The sequence below is a fragment of the Narcine bancroftii genome, chromosome 8 (genome assembly GCF_036971445.1).
Source record: "Narcine bancroftii isolate sNarBan1 chromosome 8, sNarBan1.hap1, whole genome shotgun sequence".
In the NCBI taxonomy this organism is placed as follows: Eukaryota; Metazoa; Chordata; class Chondrichthyes; order Torpediniformes; family Narcinidae; genus Narcine; species Narcine bancroftii.
In genome coordinates this window covers 2,449,170-2,467,377 of record NC_091476.1, presented here as the reverse complement: position 1 = coordinate 2,467,377, position 18,208 = coordinate 2,449,170, and the positions used below count along the sequence as shown (strand labels likewise).

The following is an 18,208-nucleotide window of genomic DNA, read 5'->3' as shown; positions in this document are numbered from 1 at the left end:
GAAAAGACCTTTGATAGACTGGAGTAGGCATTTTTATTCAAAGTGCTGGAGAAGGCAGGGTTTGGGCCAATTTTTCAAAATTGGATTAGGGCACTATATCGTTTACCCAAGGCGAAAGTTGTAACCAATGGACAGGTTTCTTCAGCCTTCCCACCCACCAGATCCAGTAGGCAAGGGTGCCCACTCTCACCGACTCTCTTTGTGCTGGCAATGGAACCATTGGCAGAAGCTATTTGTCAGGATCCAGACATTGAAGGTTATAGAGTGGGCCAGGAGGAGCACAAAATTAATTTATTTGCTGATATATTTGACGGAACCTACGACCTCACTGCTGAGACCAGACGAGGTACTGGAGGACTATGGCAACTTTCTGGGTATAAGATTAATTGGGATAAGAATGAGGTGATGCCACTCATCGAGGGTAACTACAGTCAATTTAAAGAAAGTAGTAATTTAAAGTAGCCACAGAGGGGATTAAAAATCGTGGGAAAAAATGGGTAAAAAAAGGGCTTAAAATTGGCATGCCTCAAAATTAATTCACCAATCACGCAACACGCAATCTCAAACAACCAGAAAAGTCACTTAACCAGCATCTGTGGATGCTGGATACCAGGGGTTTTACTGTATTTGACATGCAAGTCAGAACAATTTTTTCTTGAGAAGCTGCCACCAAGTCAAGTCAAACTTATTGTTATCTGATTGTACATGTACAACCTGACGAACAGCATTCTCTAGTCCTCGGTGCAAAGCAACCAGATATAACGCCCATAAAGACAAACAATACATACACAGGACGAGTATTTCATCTATAAAAGATAAATAAATAAATATTGTTTTGTACCATTAGGAGCAGTTTAGGTAAAACAGTGAGAAAACACTGAGCAAAGACAAATAAGTGTATGGGAACGGCATGGAAGGACGTGTTGACAGAGTTCCATAAATTATATGAGCAGCTGAAACCAGCATAGACCAGCTGGGTCACATGAGCTTCCTTGAACAAGAAATAAAGGAATATGAATATACTATACCTTGCACTTTAAAGCACAATTTCTTTTTCTGGTAAGCAATGTAGCTGGTAACTGTGCCCAGCAAAGCTGCAGCTATGGCACTGGCGATGCCAGCAATTGTTGTTTCAGGAATATCACCTGGGAGAGGAAGGAAAACAATGAATGAGAATCAACAACAATTTCCCATTACAAAAAGCAATGCTCACATCATGTATATTCCCTACAAAAAGCAGTGGGTGAATCAGTCTCTGAAATGTACTGCTGAGCTGATGAGGTCAATGTGACAAAGGTACAATCTGAAATTGAAAGGGTATAAAGTCATAGAGTAATACGGTGTGGAAACAGGCTCCTCAGCCTAACTTTCCTAAGCTGACCAAAGTGTCCCACCCGCCTGCATTTGGCCCTTATCCCTCTAAACCCATCCTATCCATGTATCTGTCCAATTTTTTTCTAAACATTGCAACAGCACCTGCCTCAACCTATTCCACGCACCCATCTGTCTCTGAGTAACAAGATTAGCTCTTCAGTGTGGTTAAACCTCCCCCCACCACCCCACTTACTCTGGATAAAAGACTCTCTGCGTTCACTCAATAATTTCTCACACGATTTTGCATGTTATTCTGAATATCCTTCAGTATGTAATCTTGTTGCTCCATTAACTCACCATGTCAATGTCCACCAACCCTCATCGTTTACATCATAGCTGCACAGCATATTCTCTCAGTAACTTCCTGTGGCCCCAAATACCAGAACATGCCATCTACCCTACTGAATCTGTAGGCCTTGGTCTATTCTCTCATCACCCTTGTTCTTGCTAGTTGAGCTGGAAGTTCCAGTGCTCACGATCCTCCAACCTACAATGTTGTCCACTCCTACAGCCACTGTTTTCAGTGTTTCTTTCCTGACTGTCCATCTAGTGCTATGTCAAAGACATGAAAAATAGACTTTGACACCCTGCTGGATTAGACAGTCCAACACCACAACAACAGGTACTGTACCTAGACCTTTGATGGAGGAATTTATTTCACCTCCATTTTAAATTGCCATGATTCCTGATTTACATACTTCTCTGACAATACATCAATCCAATTCTTGGCTGAGAACCAGGCCATTGTTAGTCAGTGCTTTTGCTCAAGTTCGAATGGGGATTGGGTTTTATACTCTGGACAGGTCAATTAAAAGGTTCAGAAGTGAGAATGTTGTCAAACAACATTGCCAAAGGAGGTGAAATTAAGTGGAGAATAGCTACCTCAAAACAACTTTTGTGAACCGGTTTCAACCAGGAGATTGGGGGACTGTTTTGCTCAACACTTGTGAGTGTGGGTTGAAGCTTGAACACCCAGTCCCCAACCTTTCCCGATTCCTTTCACCATTCACACACAGACATGATTGACCTTGGCCTCATCCATTCCCAAATGAAAACTTGAGGAAAAGCATATTCCTCCTGGACTACCTTAAACCCAATAATATAAACATCATTTTTTTTCTCCTTTTAGGTAACCACACCTCTATCTGTTTCCATCTATTCTTCACCCACTCCCGTTCTTACTTTTCTCTCCATCCTCCTCTATTCCAACTATCCATCTCTCCACCTCTCCCTTCTATCACCTCTTAGCTCATCCCCAACTTATTCCCTCCCATTTTTACCCCCTTGAGATTACTTCTACCCACTTTAGACTGAATAATGCGTCTCGATATGAAACGCCGATTAACCATTTCTCTCCATGGATGCTACCTGACCTGCTGAGTTCTTCCAGCGTCTCTTTATTTGCTCAAGATTCTAGCATCTGCACTTTTTAATGTTTCTCAGATCTGAGGTCATCACCTTAGAGTTTACACATTCTTCCTGTGTCAACGTGGGGTTCCTCCCACTTCCCAAAGATGTGTGGTAAGCAGGTTAAATTGCCCCATGGTGGAGGTGACTGGTAGAATTTAAAGGGGAAGAGTGGGGGTAATAGGAACATGGGAAGAGAAAAGTGGAATTAGTGTGAATGTCTGCTGATTGGTCAGTGCAGACTTGCTGGGCCAGAGTTCCTGCTGCCCTGTGATGTGTCTGACCCATAGATGGGGTCAGTGTAGAGATTGAATGAGCTCCGGGACATGGCAGCTCCCTCTTCTTATGGTTGAAAGCATTGGCACATATCAACAATATCTTCACACTTTGCAGAAATTTGAGATTGTGATGGTCACCAAATTAATTTTATCAGCTCCTTTTAATAACAGATGTGAATGTACTAAGCTTCACCTTGGTGCAGTGTGGCAGGGCAGACAATTATCAGTGGCCAACGTACAGGTTCATTTTCAGAGTTAAATAGATTCTTACACAGGAGGGAGATTAAGGGGTATGGGGAACAGGTGGGTAAGTGGAGCTGAGTTCATGGCCATAACTTCCCAGATCTTATTGTATGGCAGAGCAGGCTTGACAGGCCAGATGACCAACTTCTGCTCCAATTTCTTATATTCTTACCTTGATTCTGGTCATTGGAAGGCTGGGGACCATCTAGAACACAAAAAAAGAAGTTAGTCTCACTACAGATCCTTAGGAAAAGGATGGGGCAGGCTTTGCCGCAGGAATCTAAAAAGTTTCAAGGTTCAAATCGAACCCCAGAGATATGAGTACAGAAATCCGTGTTGACCCCCCCCCCCCAGCACAGAAATCAGAGGTATTGGACAAGCTGTTAAACTGAGGAATGATCTACACTTGCATAAATATTGGAGGCCGACTGTTACATTTGAGGCCCAGTGTCATCAATCAGTTGGAGAGCTGGTCATGGAGAAATCTGACAGTTGGATGGACATTGTGGCTACAATATCAGCTCAAGGCAAGGCATCTTGAGGAAAGTGACTGACCTCCTGACACCCCAAAAACTTCCCACCCCCTCCAAGGAGCATGATTATGTACTTTTTGCATCTCGGGATGTGCAGCTCCAACATCTGGGAAGCTCAACATCATCAAAATAAGAGGTGGCGAGTGGTTTCCCCTCTTTGGCAAAGTGGTTCATCATCATGGCTGGGGTTTATTTTAATTGTTCATTATCACTTGCAGAGATACAGTGAAAAACTTATTTCTTCATGCTATCCAGCCACTGCACTCCAATGCATTTTGAGCTTAAGAATTCACAGAAAACCACATGGTGCACTCAAAGCAATAAGATCACTCATGATAGAATTTTAATACAAACGGCAAAGCATTTGTAGTCACTTTCTGCTATCCAATAAGCTCAGCATCGTGGGAGTGGTGGGAAGGGGTATCGGAGATTTAAAGGGGATTTGAGAAATAGTTTTTCACGACAGGGTGGTTGGAATCTGGAGGGAACAGCACAAGAGAGTATTGGGGCAGGAATGCCCACGACATCTGGTAAGAAGTTAACTGAATGGCAGAGAAGGCTATTGGTCAAGTGCTGGAAACTATTGTAGAGATATGCAGGGACACATTAGGCTGAAGGCATGCTTCCATGCTGTTTAGCTCATCGAGAATAAAACAGCTCATGCAACCAGTGGCTAAATTGTGTGGTACCCACAAATGCCATAGTTGCTCTATCAGCAAGGACAAGCTCAGGAGATGCATGGGAGCAGAACCTGAATGCTCCTACCCAAGCAACCACCTCATTTTATCTTTGAAATGCACTGGCACTTCTTTATCATCACTGGATCCAAATTCTGGAACTCCTTCCCATCACTGAAGTGCAAGAATGTTCAGAAGCAGTTCAAGGTCAGCTCCACCTTCTCAGTGGCAATGAGAGATGGGAAATTAATGTCTGTTTCAACAGAGATGCTCATGACCCAAAAATTAATATTCAAAAGTATTAGGATCAGTACAAAAGCTCCTGACTGAACCCTGATCCAAGTTGCCCTTCAACCCATGATCACCTGCACAAAGTATCCTTTGTCCTATCATCGCATGACCCAACTGTACGTTGGTGGATTTGAAGAGGGTATCTTGCTCTAAATGTTCAATGGGAACTTTTGATTGAATGCAGAAGTTATGGCTACATTGGAGAACTGTCTTCACAGAGTTGTGCCTGTGTAAAATATACCCCTACATTTAATGTGGTTCATTGGGTAGCACTCTCCCCTCTATTTCAGAAGATGGTGGGTAAACTTCCCACACTATACAGGAGATGATCCATTACTGTACTGAGTGAACAGTTGGAAGTATTGTATTGCAGCTCAGATGTCACACTGAAGCTTCATCTACCATTCAGCTAAGTGTAGGAAATCCATTCTGAAGAACATAATGCTCACCCCTGGTGTGCTCACCGACATTAATTCCTCACTTAATGTTATTAAAAATATCCATTAGCTAGTCCTTGTTATGCAACTGTTTGTGGGAACATCTTGCGTGCAATTTGGCTGCTTTACATCACTGATTACACTTCAAACATATTTCACTGGTTGTCAGGTGCCTAGGAATGTAAAAACAGGGATGTAAAAGGTATCTTTAAACACACCTCTCTTTGAGGGTTGTGTTTGACAAAAATATTGCCAACATTCAAAAGGGACATAAAAACAGAATATGCTGGAAACACCCAGAAAGTATTCAGTATCTGTGGAGAGACCAATAGAGCCAGGTTTCAGTTTTGAGACCCTTTATGAAAAATGGGACAGAGGTGAATGTGGATGAAGAATAAAGGTCTGAAGTGATATGGGAAGAAGGTGAGTGATATTGATTAGAACTTCTTCCACAAGGAGAAATTAAAAAACCATGACTAATAGGTCACAGATCTGAAAACATGGCCAAGTTATAATATTTATTTGCTTGGGATATCCAACAATCCACTAGCTAATCAACATCTTCATCCACCTGACATGTAAAAGTCATGCACTTAATAAGTCAACTGTACAAGTTTACCTGACTTTTTCTTGTCCGGGTGATAGTCACCACCATCCAACAAGTCTTCAAGATCTTTATCTGAAATGCCTGATATAAAAGGCAGAGGGAATCAGTGGTAAATATGTTGAAGCATAATATATTTACGTGAAGGTGGTGATCCAAGATTTGAAAGCTCCACCTATATTCTACAACACAACAGGAAGCAATTCTCGGGTGCCAGAAGTATGTGGAATTTTTACCATCTTACGACTGAGCTTGTTTTTCAACCTATTTTCTACATTATCAGGAACAAGTTTCAATTGTACATTCGAGATATGACCCAATATACTCCTGTTTATTCCAAATATTTTTACATGCTTTCCAACCCAAAGAGAAAATGTTGACATGTGAGAGACAATCACATTTGTGCTCATTAGGCCAGAGATAATGGTGTTGGGAATACAGGCAGACTTTTAGAAATCGGCCTTATTTATGCGACACGTCCCTCCCTCATCGAGCACACCAGCTGTCAATGTCTTTGACATATCAAATTGCTTGACAGGTTAATGTTTTGGATATGATTGGAATAGTTGGATAATTCACAAACAAGTCCAATGAAATCCTACACATAATGTGACATGATGCAATTTGGGATGATCTTGCTTGCAGCTGAACTGACAAAGCACGTCAACATGAAAACGACCTTTGAAAAAAAATGACATGACTTTAGCTGCACAATGGTTTAATGATTCCCCAGATAAATGTTAGGTTGAAATAACTCAACAATTTTACAACATCTGCAGGATATTTGAGGTTTATCTCACATCACTTCAAGTTGATACAATTTGTCAATTCAGACTGGGAAAAATCCTCCATAAAGCAGGCACCCACATAGAGGGGATTGTTTCCCTTTGAAGACTTTCTCTTGTGGAGAGGTTTCTGCCCAGGAAATGCTTAAATTAATTGGCCAAAGGCTACCCCCAGTCTGGATTCAAACCTCCCAGTTTAGTCCCTGCTCGGGCATTTATATTTGAATTTGACATCTTATTTTTGTCTTGGGTTTGAACCAAAATTTCAGACAGTATGCCTAAATATCATTCAAGAAGTTCCTGGTAACTTTAGAATGGAGGTGGCAGAATAGAGTGAGCTATTGAAACAAAATGAAGCCCATAGAATCCAACCAGAGCAAGAACACACAGGATGCAGGTTGAACAACAAGGAATGAAAAATATTGCCCCTGGTCTTAAAGCAAGTGGGTTTTCCAAACAGCACAAAAGAGACCAGCATTGATAACATAGAAGTTTTTAAGACCTGTGGTTAGTTTGTGCATTTTCACAAGCTTGTTTCGGAGTATTCTGCAAATTAAACATCAACAGGAGCATCAAATAAGGAGGGCCAAATCTCCAATTAATAATTAGGTTGTTGTCTTAAGTACCATGTGCAGCTGCACCAAAATTCTTTCTTGCTGCAGCCAAACTGGAAAAAAATAAAACTCTGGAAGGCTAGTGAAGGAGGGTAATAGCAGGCAGGGAAGTGGTTAGACGTGGTGGACAGGTTCGAATCTGAGAAATGCAAGTTCACTATAATATCGAAATGGTCAATCTGAGGTTTTAAAAAATTCCCAATCCTGCTAAATTAAATAAAATATAGATATTCAAAACATTATCAGGCCCTTCTGGCCCACACACCCATGCAGCCCAAATACCCCAATTAACCTATATTTTGGAGGTCAGAGGAAACCAGAACACCTGGAGGAAACCCATGTAGACGTGAGGACAAATTTTATTCCCTATCCCTCTGTATCCTTTCACCCCGTTCCCTCGCCATTCACAGAGATAACCCCCTCCATGTTTTCTCTCATGCCCTCCCTCCCTTATCCATCTATTGCCTGTGCTTCTCACCCCCACCATTTTATTCAGGTGCCTGCCTATATTTTGTTTACACCTTGATGAAGGGCTCAAACCTGAAACGTTGATCATGTATCTTTATCTTTGCTTTATTAAGTATGCCGTTTGACCCTTTGAGTTTCTCCAGCATTGTGGTTTTACTTCAATCACTGTGACTGCAAACTTTCATGTTTTACTCCTGATACACAGCACCGGATTTGAGCCTGGGTTGCTGGCATTGTAATGGTGTTGCGCTAACCACCACTTTAACCTAGCCAAATCCATTTCAATGTTGAAGTTAAAATCAATATACCATCCCTCCCCCATATCAATCCCTTTCTGCAGTCACTACCTGAACTTCTGAATAATTTCATCATCTATTGTGACAATAAGTGTAGAATAACATTTATAAGCAAGGGTTACTTTAGGGGAGAGCCTGTTTGAAACAAATTATTAAAATTGTCAACTTACAAACCTGTCACTGCATCATGCCTTGAGAATTAAAAACATTGTTAAATAATTTATAGCTTTTCACAATTGTTGAACATTAAAGACTGCGCAAACCATTTAAAAAGGACCATATCACGAACATTTGCAGATGTTGATTGAAGCAGAGGAAAGGGTCATTATTATTTAGAGGGAGAAAACAACAGCCATGCACCAATCTCTGTAATATATGCAAAATTCAGCCACAAAGAGGAAACAATACTGAAGGTAGATTCTGACAGAACTGCACTGTCATGCTTTTAAATCGCTGTGGTAAATGCTGCAAAAAATAAACTGAGTATTTGTAGAACCAGAAAAGAGGTTTTTTAATATTCACATACAGGATGAAGAGGATCTGTGTAGATTATCGCAATTCAGGGTGCAAAGGAGACTGTGGGTGGCTGTGAGACAAACTGGGCCAATCCAGGGGGCCCTGAGAATACTGCCTCAGGCTACATCGTGAGACCATAATGCACTTGAATCAGAGTTAGGTTGAGCACACAGCTAGAGATCTGAGATGCTGCAAATGCAAAACTGCTGATGCAACTCAGGGAGTCCAGCACGATGGCTGGGTGGGTGGGGAAGGAACCATCAACTGATGCAGGGTCTCATGCTGAGATGGTGACAATCCATCTGTCCCCTGCAGATGTCGCTCAACCTGCTGAATCCTCCAGCAGTTTATTCTATTGAGCACACTGGTGGAACAATAAGAACATTCTTTGTCAAGCACACTGCCCTACTATTTTTATTTTTAAAACCAGTGAGGAACCATCAGGGTTAAAATGGACTGGTGCTCTGGTGCCACTTCAATGGACTTAGTTTATGTGGAACCTGTTTAACTGTGATTGACTTGCAATGGTGTATCCACATAAGTGGGTGTAGCATCAAAGCAACCATGACCTGTACAGCTCCCTGCCAAAAAATTCTGGTCAGCAGATCTATTGAGATCCAAATATCCAGCTGATATTCAGATGACCAAACTAAGTGCTTCAGACCAAGTGCTGGCCAATTTAAATTCAGACATACAGCATGGTACAGGCCTTTTCTGCCCATGAGCCCATGCCCCATAATTACACCCAATTTACTTATAACCCTGGCATGTTTTGAAGGGTGGGAGGAAACTGGAACACCCGGAGAAACCCACGCAGACATGGGGAGAACGTACAAACTCCTTATAGACAGCGGTGGATTCAAACTCCAGCCATTAGCGTGCATTTCGCTAACCAGGCAGCCCATTAAAAACGTCTAAATATGAGTCATTAAAAAGAGTGAGGAGCTTTGTCCTTTGCTGATGAACTGCCCATACATTCCAGAGCATTCATCTGGAGATTTCTCTGTTCACTGCAGCACAGTTCAGTTCCAGCTTTGGATCCTTTCACAATCAAATATCCGCTGTGTGGGACTCTGTTCTGAGACTGGGAACTCAGCCTGGGATGGCCATAGACCATGTTGGCGCCAGCCTGGAAGATGGGGTGAGGGAAATGGAAAATGTTACATTACATGGTCAAGGGGTCAGAAAGCATAATAAGAACATGTATGGATGGTTATAAGGGGTAGTGCGATTGATGGTTTGGAGATGCATATCCATTTCCAAAATAATTGGGTCAAAATTTATACAGAGGGTTACATGTCCACAGGCACACGTAACCCTCTGTATAAATATCCAAGGAAGAATATCAATCCATATGAAGAAACATAAAAGCTGCAGAGGCTGGAATCTTGAAGAAAGAATTGCTGGGAGGAGCTCAGCAGGACAGGAAGCATTCATGGGTGGGAACGGTGGGTCAACGTTTCAAATATGAATCCTTTATCGCGACTTCAATAAGGTAGAGTCCCGACCTGAAATGTCGACAGACCATTTCTTCCCACGGATGCTGTCTGACCCACTGAGTTCCTCCAGTAATTCTTCATCTTTTTAATTCCTGTGCACTTTGTTTGGCCACATTTAAGAAAGAGTTTGATCAGTATATGGATGGGAGGGGGATGGAGGGACATGGGCAGAGTGCTGGTAAGTGGGATTGGAGGAAGGTACTTGGATCAGTGAGGACTAGAAGGGCCAAATTGGCCTGTTTCCGTGCTGTGATTGTTATATGGTTATCCATTACTGGTGAGGAGGTATCTGTGCTGCTCAGTCTTATGAGAAAGACCTGCTGGCTGTGTCAAAACTGATTTATGCACCACATCAAAAATCTTGCTTTGTGTTTTTAACCAGTTTGCCCAATTTGTGACAGCCACTTCAACAGTTTTTTTTTACCTTCTTTTGGTTTCTTATTTCCCTTGGAGCGTGGTGTCGAAGGGCGAGCTGCTGAACAGATAGAAACTCTTTAGCTGAGAACGATGGAATATAAAATTTTTATCCAGGCACTCCGATAACTCTATTAGGATGGGTCCAGCTGCGATCTTTTCTGCCTTTACTCCAGTTAGGACAGCCTCTTCCTCCAGTCGGTAGTTCACACATCACCACCTCACTAGTGGTGAGTGTGCATGGTTTGGTTTGAAAGAAATTATTTGCTGGCTTCAGACGTCTAGGTTTAATAGCCATTAGAATATCAGAAAGAATAAAATGAGGAACATTGTTCGTGTTTCTAAAAACCTCTTTCAATTGGGTTTTCAGATGCAATTTCAATAGAATTAGAAGTTGAGTCCGAAATAAGTGATTTTGGGGGAAAATGCTTGGGGACAGGATTTCAATTTGACTATATTGGATATGGATTGGGACATAATTCTTAAACTGGTCAATAGCTCTTCGTTATGCACCTGTCACTGTTGATTACCATTTTAGGTGGTAGATAGAGCACATATGTCTAAGGTTAAATTGTCTCGCTTTTACTTTGATAGGAATCACTGCTGTGACAGGTGTAAGAGCGGAGAAGCATCATTAATTCATATGTTCTGGACTTATCCTAGTCTAAAAAAACACTGGAGAGCGGTTTTCGCACTTTATCTACAAATTTTTAATATAGATTTGATTCAGAATCCTTTGGTGGCCCTCTTCGATGGGAGGGAATGATTCCTCTTTATCTCTGGCTCAGTAGTGTTATCTCTTTGCCTCTCTTTTGGCGAGGCATGCATTTTTACTTAAATGGAAGGATGCTGCCTTGCCTACTCATGATCAGTGGTTGCGTGACATCATGTCCTGTTTGAACACGGAAAAGATTCATTATTCAGTTAATAATTAAGATACAGGATTCCAGACGCTGTAGGGGTCATTTATGACTCACTTTCTTATTTTCTAACTTCACTCCAAAGTAATTGAATTATCTGATGTATATTTTCCATGGTATTTTTCTTTTTTTCTCTCCCTTCATTTTTCTTTTAATATTAATTGTGTGTACAGCATCTGGCAACACTGCTTGGGAGGGGACTCAGCTTTTCTTTTTGTTCTGTTTTTTTTTTTATTTTTTTATTATTTTCTGTTTTCTCTTTTCTATCCTTTTTTCTTTTTTCCCCTTTCCGTTATCAGTTTATTTTGAAAAAATTATCTGGATTTCGAATTATGGATATGTTTTACAAGTTATATTTGTTTTTGATATGTTGATAGTATTGTTTAATTATGTGTAACTATTCATATTGTTTCATTGCATTCTAATAAGCTTTTTATTAAAATCAATAAAATTATTACAAAAATAAATGTAATTTTCCAATTGGGAAAAGCCAGCATTAGAGCAAATAGAAGGTGGTTTTTGAATGAACAAAAATTTTATATACTTTCTGTATTTTAAACATCCCAATTAACTCTGAACCAGGTACATAGTCCCAAGTTAACTCTGATCTCCGATACCTGAATAGGATCAGATCCTTTCCACCTGCCCTCCTTACCTGAATCATCTTGACCTCCTTTGCCATTGTTATTGTTGTCGTCAAGAGCATCCGCCAGATCAAGGTCAAAGCCAAGACCAGTTGTGTCTAAGGATGCAAAGGAAATCCATTTAAACACAATCCAAGCATAAGGGAGAGAAATAAGCGACTTTGTAAAGGAGGATGATATGATTCAGAGTTTCTTGAAGCAAAGACCCAAGAAAGGAGACTGAGCATCTCAGGGATGAGATCACTCTGACAGATGTGCGAGTGGTGGTTACGAGCCCAGAGGACCCCAAAGCCCAGCAGCAGTAGATATTCACCATGACAAATGGTTACTTAAACAAAAGTTGCTTTTAATGATCTTTAAACATGAAAACAGAATCACACTTTATCTTATCACTATTGACTTAACTAACCTACCTTAACCCCCTTCTAATTCTAAGTGCACATGAATGTAATGTGTGTGTAAGTTCAGAAAAGTTCTTTGATTCACAGTCCAATCTCTCTTTTCATTCCTCCAAGTTCACTGGTTTCAGGCAATTCTGAGACTGTCCACAGAATTTAACATTTATGAAGTTCACCAGGCTTTGGTGCTTGAAAGGTAAATGGTTCCTGCTCAGGAAGGTTCTTGTCGGTTTTAAGAGAGAGATGTGTTGCTCGCTGGACATCCACAACTGATTACTTTTTAATCAGTCACCACTTCAGTGTCTTGCTGAAGAAACTTGCCCTCTCAGGGTTCTCCAGATGATAACCTCTTTCTCTCAGGTCACCACAGAGTTCCTTTTTGTTTCTCTTATTTCAAGTGAAACATTAGGCAGCCAGTCTTCTCCTCTTGCATGAACTACAAGGGCTTTGACCAGGCTGAACTAAGCACTTACAACCCATCTTCCAAATTGGGTTTTCCACAAGCTTGCCAGCTTGTCCTGTTCTAGTCCCAGCTGCTGCTGCTGACTGTAAAACTTAATTCTGTTTGTCTGTTTGAATTTTGCAAAGCCTGTTTTACTCTCTCTGCTTGCAAAACCATATGACCCTCTTAGAACAGCAAGTTCCACTCCAGACAGTCTGCGGCTCCAACAAGTTCTTTCATCTGTTGCCTTTTGTAAACAACAATCCATTAGTGAAGACTCTTGGGCACTCTACAAAGCTTTTTCAAAGGCTCTGGGGCCGACATATCTAGCATTAGCAGAGCTCCAGTATTTTAAATAAGAATATGTTTTGAAGTGTTTGTATGTGACCTACATTTAAAAAAACCCCGCCCCAATTTATCTCCCAAAAAACATATCTACATACAATACAAACACAACATAATCTGTGACAGTGGCAGAGATGAACAAAGTAAAGAATGTTTACAAGAAGGAAGCAGTGAAGGTGCATAGGAGACTGATTGGCATGGGCATAGTCAGGAAGACAGAAGAAAGCATGGAAAAATACATGGCATTCCCAGGTAGAAAAGGATAGGATGAAATAAAATGATGGGAGGGAGAAATTAGGGAAGGAGTACTGACATTACTGGGGCATTCATGAATGATTACAATATGGAAGGAGTCTGATCAACCAAGTGAATCTATCTGAGCAGACTGCAGCCAGACCCCAAACTCTCTCCAAACCACTGCAAAATGTTTCCTTACAGATACTTTCCCAGTTCCCTTCTGAATGTGAAAGTAGAATCTGTCTGAAGTACTACAAGTCAATGCAATCCAAGCTCTGCCTCACACTATGTACACAGTGATTTCCTTGGAAGTAGGTGAACACAGAAACAGGACCTTCAGCCACTGTGACCACATCAACCCACTACATTAGCCATTTATACTTCCCATATTCCTATCAACTCTCTCCAGTTTCTATCACTCCCAAGAGAAGGAATGATTTAGTTTTTAATTAGTGGACCAACCTGCACATCTCAGGTTTGTGGGAGGAAACCAGAGCACAGGGAGGACACAGAAGGTCCACACAGAGCTCCAGGGGTCAGGATTGAACCTGATTCACTGAACTTGTGAGGTAGCAACTCTATCATCAATGAGCTGCTGGGCTCTTTTGCCAAACATCTTTATTTTATTTCTCATTTGCCAGTGTGAATAACATCTCAGCCATTAGATCTGTTGTCTCGTAGGTCCAGTGACATAAATCCAAATCTGACTTCAGATGCCACCTGCATGGAGTTCAATTTAAATTTAGACATACAGCATCGTAACAAGGCCTTTCGGCCTACGAGCTTGTGCCCCTTAAATACACCAATGAACTCATCTGTTTTTGAAGGGTGGAGGAAACCGGAGTGCCCAGAGGAAACCCACACAAACATGGAGTCAAAGCACAAACTTATAAACAGCACCAGATTTGAACCTGGGTCGCTGGCGCTGTAATAGCGTTGCACTAACTGCTATGCCTTTCTTCCAGTGATCACATGAGGTTCCTCCAGATGCTTTAGACCAAGAGTGAGGTAAGTGGGAGAATCTTGAGGAAACAGGAGAATTTGAAAGAATAAAATGGGATGAGCATAGATTAGTGTCTTAGTCTTCAGTGTGGGATGGGTGGGTTGAGGAGCCTGTTTCCATGGTGTTTGAATCCACAGCTGACCACTCTGGCTGCACCCTTCACAATTTTAACTACTGGTACTTCTCAGATCACCTCACAACCTGCTCTGTTACAAGAAAAGGAACCATGGCTTCTCTAATCTAAATGGTTTAATTTCTGTAAATGTTGTTAAACAAGAAAATCTGCAGATGCTAGGGTCACAATAGACATACGTGCTGGAGAAACTCATGCAGGTCACACAGCATCCATAGGAAGTAAAGGGTAATCAATGTTTTGGGCCTGGGGCCTTTGTCAGGTATATATCGTAACATTGGTTACCCTTTACTTCCTATGGATGCTGTGTGACCTGCTGACTTGTTCCAGCATGTTGATGTATTTCATCTCTGCAAAACTCTTCTGCACTCCATCTAAAACCATCCTATCTTCCTAAACCTGAAGTGGCACAATCCTCCACTAGTGGCCCAACCAGTACTTTATGTAGGTTCACAATGAATGCTACAAGTGTTCTCTGTGTATTTTCATAAAGCCCAGGGTCCCATCTGCATTTTAAAACACTTTCTCAATCTTCCGCCCTAACTTGAACACAAATTGCACATTTACGCTCAGATCTCTCTGTCTCTGGATTCCTTTTAGCATCGTAACCTCTCCTTTACATTGCGGTACTTCATTATCTGTCAGCATTAAATTTCATTTGTCACCCACTTGCCTATTCCACTGGTCTTAATAAAGGGTTTCAGCTTGAAATAACTTTCTTTCATGGGTGCTGCAGGATCCTCTACATTCTTCTAGCTGGCTGTGCTTAGCTTCACCTTCCAGCATCTGGAGTCTCCTGTTCATTGTATCTCCTTGCTCTGTGTCATCTCATATTCAACTCCAAGATCATGAATATATGTCAAGAACTGCAGTGTGCCCTGAGAAACTCCACTGGCCTAAATAAACCAAACTTTCACTCAGTCTTCCATCGCTTAGCCTGCATTTCTTCCCCACTACCGTTCATATTCCAGGGCCTTCAATAATTATTAGGAAACCAAAGAGAATAATAATACAGTAAAACCTCGGTTATCCAGCACCTATAGGGATTGGTAGTTGCCAGATAAGTGAATTTTCCAGTTGCTTGAGATTGGGTGTTGCAATATTGGCAAAATAATGATTGGGCATGCCAATTTTAAACTGCTGTATTTTTTAACCTTGTATTTTCTGCAATTTTTTTTGTTGGTTGCTTGAATTCCAGATAACAGATTTTACTGTAGTTGTAGTTTTGTGAGAATAGTTGATAGGAAGCCAGAAGATGTACTGGAATTTAAATAATGCAAATAAACAAGAACTGCATGAATAAGATTATTTGATGTGTGGCCCAAATAAATATTCTTTGTACAAATACACAAAGTACAAGGGGAAAATCAATTACAGGCACAAAAGAAGTAAAACGGTAAATATGACTGGGTTGAGGCTGGAAATGAATCAGGATTGGCAACATTTCTTTGGCTTGGCTTCGTGGACGAAGATTTATGGAGGGGTAATGTCCACGTGAGCTGCAGGCTCGTTTGTGGCTGACAAGTCCAATGCGGGACAGGCAGACACGGTTGCAGCGGTTGCAAGGGAAAATTGGTGGGTTGGGGTTGGGTGTTGGGTTTTTCCTCCTTTGTCTTTTGACAGTGAGGTGGGCTATGTGGTCTTCTTCAAAGGAGGTTGCTGCCCGCCGAACTGTGAGGCGCCAAGATGCATGGTTTGAGGCGATATCAGCCCACTGGCGATGGTCAATGTGGCAGGCACCAAGAGCTTTCTTTAGGCAGTCCTTGTACCTCTTCTTTGGTGCACCTCTGTCTCGGTGGCCAGTGGAGAGCTCGCCATATAACACGATCTTGGGAAGGCGATGGTCCTCCATTCTGGAGACGTGACCTACCCAGCGCAATTTGATCTTCAGCAGCGTGGATTCGATGCTGTCGGCCTCTGCCATCTCGAGTACTTCGATGTTGGAGATGAAGTCGCTCCAATGAATGTTGAGGATGGAACGGAGACAACGCTGGTGGAAGCGTTCTAGGAGCCCATGATTCGGAGCCGAACAGGAGTGTGGGTATGACAACGGCTCTGTAAACGCTAATCTTTGTGATGTTTTTCAGTTGGTTGTTTTTCTAGACTCTTTTGTGTAGTCTTCCAAAGGCTCTATTTGCCTTGGCGAGTCCGTTGTCTATCTCGTTGTCGATCCTTGCTTCTGATGAAATGGTGCAGCCGAGATAGATAAACTGGTTGACCGATTTGAGTTTTGTGTGCCCGATGGAGATGTGGGAGGGCTGGTAGTCATGGTGGGGAGCTGGCTGATGGAGGACCTCAGTTTTCTTCATGCTGACTTCCAGGCCAAACATTTTGGCAGTTTCCGCAAAATAGGACGTCAAGCTCTGAATTGGCAACTAAAGCGGCATCATCTGCAAAGAGTAGTTCACGGACAAGTTGCTCTTGTGTCTTGGTGTGAGCTTACAGGCACCTCATAATGTACAGTAAAAGCATCATGTGCCAGGGCAAGGACTGCAGTGGGCTGGCCACATTGTCCATATGGAGGACGGCCGATTGCCCAAACATGTCCTCTACAGTGGGCTACCAGATGCTCCCCACCCTGTTGGCTGCCCACGTCTTTGCTACAAAGACATATCCAATTTCCAGTCATTCCATGTCAACCATACTGACTGGGAAGACCCCGCAAAATATCGCACTGCATGGCGTTCTGCAACTCTCAATGGCACATCACAACTATGAAAAGTTCTGTGAGGGCAGAAGAGCTACAAGGCACCGTGTCCATCTTCGCTCGCGAAAGGATGGGCCATAATGATGATGATGTACAGTAAAAAAAAAGCATAATAGAAATTCCAAAGAAATAATCACAGAGACTAACCAAAATGAACATCAGCAAAATGAGAGCAATGATAAAAATTATGTCATGAAGGTTTGAAGCATGCTCAGATTTTGAAGGAAACAAGTCAGGACATTGTAGACATGAATGAAAAATCTTGCAAGTGCTCTCAATACAGGAGCAACTAGATAAGTTTTCTCAACATTTCATTCTCATTTCTTAAAGCTGGGTAAGGAGCGGTGGGATAATGGTGAGGGGTGGGGTGGTGTGATGGGTGGGGTGATGGTGAAGGGTGGAGATGATGTGAGAGATGCTGTAGTTTTGGGATAGAATTTTCAAGCTCAGAGCTTTGGCGGCTCAAGTCAGAGGAGCAATTAAATGTGGGAATGAATAAGGGGGTAGAGTTGGGGGACGAGTGTCTCAGAGAGTTTCTGGGAGTGCAGGAGATTGCCGAAAGGCAGATGGCCATGGAATAGAGGGAATCATCATTCAGTTTATTACAAGCTCATATTTCATTTAGTGACTGTCATTTTAAGGTTTAGTGCAAGCTACAACCATTTTCAGCTTGTGGTGAGACACCGTAGCACCATTGAGGACTGACTATAATAAAGTGATGCTCTGGAAGAAGAAAAAGAACAATGGTTATTTATCTAGGAAAACAGGTGCTGAATGAGTCATGTGAGTGGAACATTTAAAGAAAGTCATGTGTTTGCGACACTTAAAGAAACAGGATTGATTATTTAACTAACCAGTCATTTAAAGAATACAGAGGTGGAAAGACTCTGTGAAAAAAACAATTCTGTTGATTCTCTTTGTCAGGGGAATTTTAAACTACCAT

General features: G+C 41.8%; 1 protein-coding gene across 11 annotated transcripts in view; it reads right to left on the bottom strand.

Annotated features, from left to right (window-relative positions):
• The window catches only part of LOC138740247 (CD99 antigen-like protein 2), a 224,114-nt gene that overhangs the window by 34,200 nt on the left and 171,706 nt on the right, over positions 1-18,208 (bottom strand). For 7 of the 11 annotated variants that reach the window (XR_011342768.1, XR_011342763.1, XM_069892602.1 and 4 more), the window contains 5 exons: positions 12,012-12,098; positions 10,447-10,497; positions 5,860-5,928; positions 3,475-3,507; positions 1,029-1,145 (listed from right to left, as the gene is read on the bottom strand). Coding sequence is in view for 7 of the 11 variants with exons in the window: in XM_069892602.1 (XP_069748703.1) it covers positions 1,029-1,145; positions 3,475-3,507; positions 5,860-5,928; positions 10,447-10,497; positions 12,012-12,098 (357 nt within the window). In the remaining 4 variants the exon portion in view is untranslated. The remainder of the gene's footprint in view (positions 1-1,028; positions 1,146-3,474; positions 3,508-5,859; positions 5,929-10,446; positions 10,498-12,011; positions 12,099-18,208) is intronic. The other 4 variants (XR_011342764.1, XM_069892603.1, XR_011342765.1 and 1 more) reach the window with 2 other exon arrangements.